At 38.3% G+C, this 13,209-nt stretch overlaps 1 protein-coding gene across 1 annotated transcript in view; it reads left to right on the top strand.

The window, feature by feature from the left end:
* The window catches only part of ttc29 (tetratricopeptide repeat domain 29), a 110,107-nt gene extending 102,169 nt beyond the window's left edge, over positions 1-7,938 (top strand). The window contains exon 9 of the mRNA XM_007899158.2: positions 7,020-7,938. Within this exon, the coding sequence (XP_007897349.1) occupies positions 7,020-7,075 (56 nt within the window). The 3' untranslated portion in view covers positions 7,076-7,938. The remainder of the gene's footprint in view (positions 1-7,019) is intronic.
* Positions 7,939-13,209: the final 5,271 nt, after the last annotated feature.

The raw sequence follows: 13,209 nt of genomic DNA, 5'->3' as shown, positions 1-13,209 counted from the left end.
ATTGAAATAGGTTGCATGACTCATGGATGAGGCTGTGAGGTGCAACAGATAGGAGAGGAAGGCAGAAAAACCTTGATGATGGAAGTCAGGGAGGAGGAATGAGCAGAGAAATTCCATAGTGAAATAGTTAAACAGTAAAAGGTTTTAAATGTTTTTTTTAGTGATGGTTCAGTTGCGTACAAATATTTCACAGGGGATCTGATTGCCAATAATACCAACCAGCAGGTAGAAAGACTCATAACTGATCACAGCCTAGTACATAAGCCCTGTGACTAGACAGTTAGGGAGTTTAACAGAGCCACTCCACATACCAACCACACTGATTTATCGATGGAACCCAGGAACTTAGCTTTCATTAGGGAAAGGGAAAGTGGCTTGTATTGTAGTCACCAGCATCCAAGGCTTACTCTACACCCTGTGTTACCAAACTCCTCCATCCATTTCAATCACTCTCAACAAGGATGGGAATAGTGCTGTATCCATTTCCAGCTTAATCCTTCCATTTGGGAAATTGCTTCAAACTTAACAGTGTTCAGTAAAGTTGAAAGAACAAAGCTGAATGAGTCTGTTCAAATAATATGTTTCTTATAAGAGTTCTTCTATAAACTCCAGTATTCCATTCACTCAACAACAACAACAACAACAATGGAATAATTAAATGGAATAATTAAAATTATTGAAAATTTATAAACCCAACAATTTGAAACTGAACTGCAATTTATGTTAAAACTTGCTTTTTACTACAAGATGCACCGTGTGAGCATTATGGTGCATAGCCATGATATCCACAGAGCTTAACAAGAAATTTGGTCAGACAGGTGCCTGACACGTGGAAACCGATCACCACAATTAAGAGTCTCCAAAACAAGACTGAGAGTTCCACATATGCATGCCACCTGCAAGTGGAAATTTCCCCATGCCTGGAATGGAATGAGCATTCTCTCCGCCCTCTCGTCGTGCTTACCTAATTCCAGAGAGTATTAGTTTCTGCTTGGCAAGAGTGACGCCAGAGTGTCCGTTGGGGTACTGCTGGAATTCAACCAGCAAAAACTGCACAACTTGCCAATGACCTGGAATACTGACACTTAGGATTGACTCCAATTTAACATTCCATCGGCAAGTATTTCACCCACCTTGGAGCCCGCACCCCAACCCGCCCATGAGCCCATTTTTATTTGGACATGGACAAATCTATTTTTTAAATCCAGGGGTTCACAATTCTAATGAATAATTCACCATTTGTGCTTCAATTGGCAGTAGAAATGCAATGAAGCTATTACCTATCATTTGTACTTCAGTCACGTAGTCAGTTTGTACATTGTTCATCCCCGCATCAGTATGAATTTGCAACAATCACCGTAAGAATTACATTTGATGCTCACTTATTAAGTACAATGTCACTTACAGCAGTGTTACCATGGCTCCCAGCATTATCAAAGAGATGGGCAGAAAACAAATGTGGAAAAGAGCACATCGTGGAGAGCCATTTCACGTCTTTCCAACGCTGCAGTACATCATATTCGGCTCTGATAAGGGAGGAGGCTGATGTTCAAAGGGATAAAGATGATGAATCAAATCAATAAAACCAGCTATCCCACCTTTCAATCTAGGTTTTCCAAACTGATCTTTCAGCCCAAAATATGTACTCTCAACTTTGTCTTATCCAGCACTTCATCTGTTTGTTCATTTGTCTTCATCTGTTTTCTCTGGCGTGCCTTCATCTTTAGAGATTTTTAATCATTGAATTATTCCATCTGAGTGAAAGATGTAAGAAAGTTTGTAGAAGGATAGTTATGAGAAACCGATTATTTGAATGGACTCTTTCAATTCTTTCAATTTCACGGTTCCACTTGAGTCTCCCATCCTTGAATACAGCTCATAAAGCACCTTCATTCTTTATTGAGGAGAACAGCATCACCAGCATGGGATACCAGGCATGTCACAAGCAGAACCATTTTTACAGAAAATAACTAAAATAGTAATCTAAAGTGATAAATAAAACTACTCGAAGAATAGATTGCAAGGCCATGGCTTACAAGATAAATGGTAACCTGTTCACTGTGGGCATAGGTAAGATGCTGGTTAACTTTTAGACTGCTGATAAGTTCAGAGAAATTTATAACAAATAACAATCCTTGCATTTAATATAGCGCTTTTCACGTCTTCCAAATGTTTCAAAGCGCTTCACAGAATATACTGTAAAGTGAATTGACTGTTTACTTTTGTGGGCGAAACCCAGCAGCCAATTTCACACAGCAGCATCCTACATAAAGTCATGGATTGAGTGACCAAATTATTTATTTATTTTCTGAGGGATTATTATCAGGTGCGTGGAGTAAGGAAACTTGCCCAAGGTTTCGTCCTTGTGAGGCGAGTGCTCTAACCACTGAGCTACAGGACTCCAAAAATTCCAGGTTCCCTGAATTGGTTATTTCTTTTAAATGTTCAGTTCCTTGGCTGTCACCAAAGCAAACTCTCATATTACATTCTCCAAATATAAGGGGTAACTTTATTGCTTTTATATTAACCCTGTACAATCAAAATAAACAAAAATTAAAATAAGGATACAACGGTGTAAACATCTCTGATCGTTTGTTCTATTTTCCCCCATTCTTTCTCCCTTACCATGCTCTTCTGTTACTTGCATTTTTATTAGAACTATTATTATATAAAATACTTTTATTTTGTCTCATATGAATATTCTGCCTGTTCATACCATTTTCGTATATGATTTTTTAAACAAATAACTATTTTCCCCTATCATTCCTTCTCACAGCCCATTTTAAACATTCAATCAAATAGCCTCCAACTGGTCAATAGAAATCTAGAGTCTTAAGATGTTTATACATTTATATTAGAGCCACAATAGGTCACATTTTAAGGCAATTTGGGGAAATCTGTTCAATTTTTGACAGACGATGTTACTTAGTTGTAGTGCAAGTAAAGGTTAATCTACTGATAGTATTGAAAACCAGATTGAATCAAGCTGGAACATGGCTTTCATGCAGTGATAATTCAAATGTTATCGATGCTTGTACACAAGAGAAATGTTTTGCCTTCCACAGTCCACCGTAATAAGTTTCATTATAGTCAGCAAAAACAACAACAACAAAATTACATTTATGTAGCGCCTTTCACGTTGGGAGGATGTCCCAAGGCGCTGTATAAAAGCGTCAAGGTTACAAATAATAGCAATAACTGAACTGAGCTGAATCAAAGTAAAACTATTGCAACTGATATCTTCTATTATTAATTGTATCCTAAAGAGGAAAACAATGTGGATCATACTCACAACACAAGAAGTATTTATTTTTTCAAAATCATTTTGCCTGTGTACAGTTATAACTGAGATCAAATCTCCAGTATTCCTAAATGTAATCCATTCCTTAATTACCACCAGAATAGATGAGAAATGTTTTATCATCTGGTGATTGCTCCACCCCCCACCACCACCCCATGGCAAGTTTGGGGTTCAACACTCCCCTGAGTTTGGGAGAATGTTTATTTCCCTCAGGATTTCCATCAGTCTGGCCATCACTGTTTTGTAGAAATATTAACAAGATGCAATTTTTTGATTCCCAGTTGTAATAACAGATTTATAACTTGTTTTTAACGTGAAATTATTTTTGGCTCATATCTAGAAAAATGCATGCTTTCTGTGGCCTGATTAGAGACAAGTTGGGAAAGATGAGTCCAATATACCTCGAGAAGCTTGAGAGACACAAGCCTAGTAAATTATTGCCAGTACACAGGCACTAATTTAGAAATGGAAAGCATTAAGAAATAGCATAATTTTGAACCCTATAATAATAGTCTTTATCTTTGATCATATCACATCAAAACATTTCAAACCTCATCACAGTTTATAGTAAAGTATAGTGATTGTATAGTGTAGATGAACACAGCTGACAATTTATGTACCACAGTCTCCTTCATACAGCTAAAAAGTGATGACCAATTTTAATTTTGGGGGTCTGTTAGCCAGGATACTGGAAGAAGCTCTTCTCTGTTTCAAATAGTGCGAAGAGATCTTTTACATGAACAGGCAGACAGGAGCTCAGTTTTATCTATCATCCGAAGGACAGCATTTCTGACAATGCAGCACTACCCCCCAGCCCTGCAGTGAAGTGTCAGCCTGGACTGTGAGCTCAGAATCCTGATGTGGGGATTAAATCAACAAACCTCTGGCTCAGAAGCAAAAGCGTTATCAAATGAGCTAGGCTGGAACCTAATTAATATAATTAATGTGTCAGCAAAAGATCTTGAATTGATAGGATATCTGATGAACAAACCATAATCCTTCATAAATTGTCATGTTTAAGACTAATAGTGATGGAGCTTCATCTCAAAGCAAGCTCCATAACCAGCTGACTAGTGGAAATGACTAGGGAATGTGAGTAAAGACACTTGAATAAAATGTTTTGCTCAAAAAAATGAAATGGAAAATTTGGCCTATTACAAACCCTTAGTTACTTAACTAATATAAGAATATTTACAAGCTGTTGAACTCTTTTCTTACACATTGGACAGTGCAAGACCAGCAGTGAAATATTGAGTGCAAATGGTGTTCAATTCTCCTAACCTGGTGCTTTGAAAATGTTTTTTTTTCCTTTTGTTAAAGATAAATGGAGAATGGTTGCGTGCAGTCTCATTTATTCTTATTTTAGGACTCAGAGATACAGTCAAGATGAAATACTGATATATCTGTGTTTTGTTCTTTGTTATGTACGTAAAGGCAGTGGTCAATTGTGCAAAGTGCTGTATTGATATTAAGCAAACCTTTTTTTTACATTTACAAATTATTTCTTTGTATTTCCTTGTCTACTTTTTATATTTTCTTCAGCACTTGTTATTCAAAGTAGTATATCTTATACCATGAAGTAAAAATTAAATTGAGAGCAGGAGAATGTGAGGACATTAATTCTGTGAAAATAATATTAGCACTTTTATAGTGACAGATGCATTACACTAATCATCCATCAGATGTGGCTTTCAGCAGGTAACAATGATGTATCACAGCTACCAGGAGGGGATTGATCTTACTAAGGCCTTGAATTCTCACTCAGAAAGTGTTCATTCACGTTTTTTAGTGGGTATTGTAAAACATATTAATTTTGACATATTTTACAAAGAAAACACTCCTATTTGACATTCTTAAATTGATATACAGCATGTTGTCGTGACGCTAAAAATAATTTGGATGCAGCCTTTTTTGCTTTTAAGTGGAGAAGTGTTGTTTTTGCACCTTATTTTCGGGTTTTTAGCACGTAGAAAGGTTGTGGTTGAGCTGCATTTCATAAGTACATTGATGAATGGGAGGGTAGCTTATCCCACTTATTAGCCACTTTTTCCCAGTGGGAAATATGAGATTGGATTTCACCATGCAGTGCCGTAGGCAGGGTATAGTACAAACCAAATAAATAGTGCCCCAAGCCCTTCAGGGGGGAGTTGAATAGAATGGAAAATAACCTATTCTTTATAATTCTAATTTGTTATATTTAATTCTAATGTTGCCGTATTATATTATTTCCACTTTTAACATAATAACATAGCTAAAACAAACTAGAGAAGCTACAGGGGTCTATTTGTTGCAGCAATTTCTAACTGGATTCCTTTATTAAGGAGAACTCCTTAGAGTAACCTGATGTATGTCACACTAACCACGCTCCAAAGTATGTGTTATGGAGGAGCGGAGTTCCCATTAGTCAGCCTAACACACTTGTGCTTTTCTTAATTCAAGAAAGTAATGCACATTAGACCCCAATATACAACACAAAATTTACATTTGTATAGCACCTTCTATGTCGGAAGGATGTCCTAAAGCACTTGACAGTCCAGGATTGGCACCTGAGCTTGCGTTTGGAGCCGAGTGAGTAGGGAAGGGAAAGAAGATCAAAGGCACGGTCAAAGAGGAGGATCTTGAGACAGACCTTGAAAGAAGTGAGGGAGGAAGTGTTATTAAAATATTAAAACTTCTCTCAGTACAAAACATTTATTTGGTGTGTATATGATGCACATTTTTCATCAAAAAAAACGGATTTGTCAAAGCGTTCTGATACCAAATCACACAAGCAGTTGAATGTTATAAATAAAAAAAAACATAACGGTGAAGTTGAAAAATTTGATCATTTACAGTGGGATTCACTAATACTGACTCAAGACTCGCTAACAGGGAATTCTGTCTAACTGGCCAACTTATCAGAACCCTGGATAACTTGTCTGATCCTTGCTCCAAAGCGCTAGAAGTTCCTACGAGGTGTCTGTGACACGCTGCCAGTTTCTGGCAGGAAGCCTCGGAAATGAATAAAAGGCAAAGTACTGCAGATGCTGCAAATCTGAAATAAAAACCGAAGTCGCTGGGAACACTCAGCAGGTCAGGCAGTGAACGTTTCAGGCCGATGACCTTTTGTCACCCAGAGGCTTCATTCAGTTCAGATGAAAGGTCATCGAGCTGAAACTTTCACTCACTTTCCTCTCTCCGTAGATGCTGCCTGATCTGCTGAGTGTTCTCAACGATTTCTGTTTCTATTCTTAGTAAATGAAGTTGAGACACGATTTGTGAATCTGTTTGGAATTATTGCTTTTTTGACCCCCTCGATAATATGCTAAAGACAAATTTTTATTATTATGCTGTTTATTATATCTATACAATATACTCACACTTCTCAGTAAAGCTGCCTGTGGAATTATATTGAGACATCCCACTACATTAACAAGTATTCTTGGCCTGCCCTACGTTCCTGGTATCCCGTTCCAAATGTTTAATAACATTTGTGTAAATAAATACTTCCTGTTTTCTCTGTTTTTGATACTCTTTAAGTATGGTGATGGGTTTCCTTCAGTATGTCTGAGACACCCAGCTGACAAAAAAAATGTCAACCACGTGTGTACGGAGGGAATTACGGGTGCAATGAATATTATTATTAAACAAGGAAAAGGACGACAGGTGATTGTGGTTTTGTGATAGTGTTCTAGTGACGTTCTGTGAGGCTGCTCTAAACTGTACCTATTATTCCCAGCAGTGGATGAAACATTCGAGGACGATGCTTCAGAAACAGCCATGGAAAAGAAATAAATTTGTCTCCATTAAACAAAGCAAGGGCTGAAGAAAGATGAACAAGAAAACTCAATAAAATCTTTGATAATCTTTGATGTTCAAGGCAGCCGCATATTTTGGCCAGTTGCTGTACTTTTGATTTTTCATATAGCATAGGTTAAAACATGATTAAGACAACTAAGCAACACTGAAGAAGATCTTATTCTTTACAACCAACTTCACTGAGAATAACTCATGGAGCCTTATTTCTTTGCTTGCTCTTCTAAAGCCAAAGGAAGCAAATATAATAACTTTGATGTCCCTGTGTTGTGTATTTTTATGTTACTAAATCAGACCTCTAAATAAGGGTATTATTCAGTTGTAAGTTCCAAAAATACATTCTGGGATATAGAATGCACCTCTTTTTATCAATGCAATAATAGTTCTTGAAAATTGCAAATAATGAACGAAAATGAATATGCATTATTAACAGGAAACATTTGGATTGAACTAAAGCAATTGTGACACACACGTATTGCTTCAAATAATCATTCTGGTTTGTTGTGTTTGTTATTCATAATGCATAATATCACTTCATATCACACACCTCTTTGGCCGTCATTAGTTCAGCAAATCAACAGTGGAATTATGCACAATCCAACCCTAATAGAGCACTTGATTCTTTAGGAGTCTACCAATGTCACTAAATGTATTGTTCCTTCAATCAATCGATATTTTCTAGAGTCCAGAGCATAAAATTAAAGGATGGGCTGAAGGACCTTCTTTATCCGAATCTCTCATGATTACTATGTTTAAGAAACTTTTTGCTACCAACCTTGTGAACCTGTTAGAAATTTTGAAAAACTGGCCTTGTTTAAAATAAAAGTGGTGTAGACAATGTTTTTTCTGATTGTGGGGTCTATTTTTATACACCGGTTGCAAAATGTGAATAATTTGCTCATTTAAAAAAACAAAGTAAAATGTTAGCCTTGTGTGGCCTTTATTAATAAGCCTTTAAAAACAAAACTCTCTAACATAGCACTGACAATCTGATGCAGAGAAGCCAGAAAGATAACTGGTGCAGCAATTCAGCATATTAGAAACTGAGATGAAAGGATTTACCTATGATGAGAGGCTGGCTACATTTGGGTTAAACATTTCTGCTGCTGAGGAGGTTAAAGTGTGATCTGCTTGAGATGTTTAAAATTGTGACAGGAATTGACAAGCTGAATACAGGATTCCCCTTCATCTAGCAGAGGGACCCGAAACAAGGGGACGTACAATTCACTCCCATTGTAGTGCAAATTCATTATAATCTAGTTACACTGTGGATCATATTTAATGCTCATGTGCATATATTGTGACAGTCTGCTCAGTTCCTACCGCTGGCTGTCTTGCAAAGCAGGAAATGCCGTCGGCAGTGACCGATTGACCTGGAAGTTGGCCCATTTTTAACACAGGAAATACACCGCAGAAAGACAGTTGTGTATTTTCACAGTGAAAACATCTACCACTATTACTCTCGTGTAGTTGAGATTTTTTGGGATCCCGAACACTATTCTAATGAGCCCCATAACAACATAAGAATTTGCTAGGCAAAAGAAAACCATTGTCCATTCAGTTCACCTTCCACCATCCTGGCAGTCACAAGCATATGTCTTCCTATAGTGTTAAAATTAGAGCTAAGGTAGACTCACCGTCTGATTCTCTGTAGGTTATCAAAGATGAAAGCATGTTAATAATAAATAATAATACTTACGTTCGATAGAGTGCCTTATCACACTGTTGAGATATCTCAAAGCGTTTCACAGGGGCTGATATTATCCTTAGAAGAATACTTTTGGCCAGCTGGGAGTCTGACACATATGGAAACCCATCACTAAGCTTAAGAGTATCCAAACCCAGCGGAGATTTCCACGCATCCCACCAATACATGAAAACCCCAGAGATAGATTGTTGAAATGGAATGCACACTCTCTCCATGGAGGGACGCTTCCTATTTACTTAATTTCTGAAAATATTAGGCCCAGGTTGGCAAGAGCCAAGTCTTGGGGACCCAACAGTGTGCGTTGGGGTACTACTGGAGTCTAACCAGTCTAAAACCGCAAAGCTTCCCATTGATACCGCTGTCCCGCTGCTTGTCCAGCTAGGACCACTCTACACGTTAGGGCTTTGGCATGCTGGGGTAACAGGAGCTGAGTGGGATCACTCCCTGTCCCAGTGACTGGTCTGCCCTTCCAGGTCCTACCGATGAGCCAGGCTGGTTGTGCTGTCATTAACCTTGTCCTAGAATACTGCAGACCAGCCTGGCTCAGGAACTGGAATACCAAGACCTCCACAGAGGGCTGGCTCAATTAGGCATTCCATTGCCAAACATGCCAGTTCAGCTCCAAGGAGACCCCATTTACCTTCCTTCCTCCTCCCCACCTCCCCCACCACCACCTCAAGGAGGAATGGCATGAGAAGATTACTGCACATGCCATTCCTCAATGCAGGTTATATGCCTGGAGTCAAATCTCATGATGTAGATTGCAATCATTAATGGTTACAACTTAAATTTACATGGTGCCTTAATATAAAAAAGGATGTCTTGGAAGAGCTTTACAAAATGAGATTAATAAGAAATGAAGTGAATGTTTTTATGTAGGGATACAGTTATTGGACAACCAGACAGAATGGGTTCTTACTAATTGATCCATGGCCACTACAGCAGATTAGCACTACAATGTGGAGTATTTGCTTGCTGAATATTGAAGTGGGAGCAAATGTTCTGTCAATACTGCAAGTGTGGAACCTTTCACTGTCTCCCTGGGAAAAAATCAAGTGCTCATTGTTGAGGCAGTGTAGTGGAAACTCAATATTCCACCTGACTTGTGCTAAATCTGATCTTGAAATGTTGCACTTACGAGGTTTAAACAGCAAAGACAATCTGTTCCCACTGCTGTCATTCATCACATCTTGGAGTACGAAACGCCAAGTTTACATAAACCACTGGCATATGGTTATCTCAACAGATGATTCAGGCTCGAAATGCAGCATTGTCAGTCAGTTCAGCAGTAGGGCTTTTTCATCTGGACCAGAAGGTTTGTGATACTCTCCTCCAGACTGGCATTTTGTTTTAGAAAAAAAATCATTAAAATCTCCTTCATGACAGGAGTCATTCCTATTTTAATCTGAATTCCTCTCCCTGTGGAGACCCTTCAGTTTGAGCCTCTGATAATGACAGTGACAAGGAGCATCAATGAGAAACTCCACTGGATATCCCTTAGATCAGCATCTCGACCAGTTCCGGATAGCCATATGAAGGTTTTCAAGCTGGTAAAATTCAATAGCAGCTCAAAACTGCTGTGTGCACAGCTGGTACTGAATTATGCTGCATCTTTAGTCTCCCAATGAGGATCTGGCCCAGATGTAATTCCACATTTATACTACTGGAAGTGATGTCATATCACTTCCAGTTTTAGATCCATTAAACCCTGCAGATGTGTTTCTTGGAGAGGTAGATTTTGACTTTCCCTTCAGAGAACTTTACTGTTCTTGTATCTCAGCCTTTAGTGCTGTATAACAAATCCTCTCAAACTCATCAAGTTAAGGCTGTTAGAAACTGACTTCCTATTTCTTCAGCTCCAATTTTAACAACTTATATTTATATAGCGCCCTTCACATGGGGTAGTGTCCCGAAGCGCTTCCCAATGGAGGTGTACAACAACGAGCCAGGGGGAGAGGGAGGGGCGAGATGACTAAATATGATTTAAGAATTTGTTCAAATATTAAAAAGCTCCTTCAGTTCACTTGATCTCATCCTTCCAGAATACGCTGTCTTCACAGCATCAAGCTGCTTTCAAAAACCACCCTTCCAGTCATTAATTATCCTGGTAAAGACAATCTTCCTGGTGTCTGTTCTGAAAATGCACTTTGCAATTTCACACTCATTGTACTGTATTATTGCATGCTGAAGTATTGATCTGGGTTTACTTTCTCAATCCCATTTAAAATCTTAAACATTTCTATGAGATGACTTCTCTCCAGAATGAAAAGCTCTAGCTTGTCTAATCATTGCTCATAGAAGCTCATTCCTTTAACATTGAGGATCAACTTTGTCGCTCACCTCCGCACTGTCTTAGGACCTGAGCAGCTGCCTTATGTCACAGTGACTAGAACTGTATGCAGTCCTCCAGGTGAGTCTGGCCAGAGCGCTATATAGATATCTGAACTCAACTGATCTAGCAATATAACCCAGTATCCTGTTTACATTATTTATTGCTGCCCACACTATGTCAGTATGACATCCTCCTGACTTAAACAACAACTGTATAGCATTGTTCACATCAGGCTGGGGGTGGGGTGGTGGGGGGATTGGTGGGGGCAGCTGAAGAGGGTGGAAAGTGGAAAGACAACCAAAAGTGCGGTCAAAACAGCTACATCTTGAGGTGGGTTTTGAGGGGTTCTCCCCCAAAACACGATAAAATCACATGCAACTGAACATTGCGGAAGATGTTACAGTTACACCCAGGTAAGTGCTATTTGAAGAACAGCACAATACGCATCCACCAAAATAAAAGCATAATAATATCCGCTTTCAAGCATTTTTTTTCATTATCTGTGGCAAGGTAAGCATATTGCCATGAAAGAAATTAGATTTCCTGAATATCTTCATGAAACTGATACGATAAAGATAACAGTGTTGATACACCAAGTTGATTTAAAATACATGATCAGTTGTTGTACAATAATACTCGTTGACTATCTTTGGAAATGTCACATTGCTTTTCCCAGTCACCCTCTCTTGTTAAAAAGACTATATCAGAAAAAGTGTATAATAGGGCCACACCACATCAGTTTATAATTATTCCACCTGTAAAGTCACTACATTTTACAGTCAATCCTATGAAGCGATTTGCAACATCCTACCAACCTAAAGGTCACAATGTCAAATGCAAGGATTATGATTATTATTTTCTCAACTATTGCTCAAGTCTCTCTCCATTCGATTTTCTCTGATGTTTTTGAGAGACCTAACTGTAAGGGCAGGAGTTCTCTTTCCTACAGGAATTCCAATATCCTAATCCACAACAACAACAAATCTAGACAATCTTCAGTTTAAAACAGAACAAGATCATGAGCAGTTCAGATGAAGAAGCCCCTCCAATCCATTTAACCTTCTAGAATATCCATCCTTCTCATTATATCAAGCTGTTCTTAAATGGACCCATTGTCTTATTCTCAATGACTCTTCCTGATAACCTATTTCAGTTGTTAACCTCTCTCTTTGTAAAACAGCCTGCAAATGCACATATCCGCAGACTTGGCAGATACCTTGAACTGCTGAGATCCTCAAAGAAAGTGCATAACATCTTATTTGTAACATCATTTGACGAGAGAAAGATAGAAGTGAAGTGAAGGTGAAAGGAAGAGATATAAGGCTTTGGGCCGGGGAAAGATTACAATCAGATTATAAACTGAGGCAAAGACTGGAAAGAATAGAGTAAAGCAAGAAAAGAACTAAAAGCAGCAACAAAAAAATACAGAAACAGAAAGAAGTACTGAAAGCAGAGAATTAGAATTTCACAGTGAACTATGTCAAATATCCAAGTTATGATATTTCTGTAAACAAAGCCTGATCTTAGTGCTCTTTAGGACACAACATATATCATTTCTCCTCAAGCCACATAATTTGATTGCTGGCTCTATCAAGCCTCTTCTGTCCATGAAGCCCTCCAGCAAAAGAAACAGTGAATATGGAAAATGGGACTTTTGATTAAGTATGAAGAGTGACACACTCCTCACTATGCTCCAAGACACTCATACACTGCAGACTGTGCTGTATACTTACAGGATTTTTTTTTTTGTGTATGCATAATAAGAACAAACCACTAAGTGCAGCCTCAGACCTTCCCAGGATCAGTGGGTTCAAGTGATATTTGTTGGTCACTTCTACATTAGTCACTTAACCTCCACTTTTTCAGTCTTATCAGCAGGCAGCTTTCAGACTAAAAATGATAGGAAGTCAACAATCTAAATTATTGGGCAAATACTGTACACAAAGTTTAGGTGTTTTGAGTCTGCAGTTGTGGTCAATGCTACCTCATCCTTTGTTTTATTGCGGGAAACTCATTGTAAAGACACATATTAGGAGGAACAGGCTTTCATTTGGATGATTTTATCAAATTTCG

Source organism: Callorhinchus milii, unplaced genomic scaffold (genome assembly GCF_018977255.1).
Source record: "Callorhinchus milii isolate IMCB2004 unplaced genomic scaffold, IMCB_Cmil_1.0 Scaffold1, whole genome shotgun sequence".
Lineage (NCBI taxonomy): Eukaryota > Metazoa > Chordata > Chondrichthyes > Chimaeriformes > Callorhinchidae > Callorhinchus > Callorhinchus milii.
The sequence above is the reverse complement of the archived record's forward strand: the minus strand, read 5'-3'. Positions and strand labels throughout refer to the sequence as shown.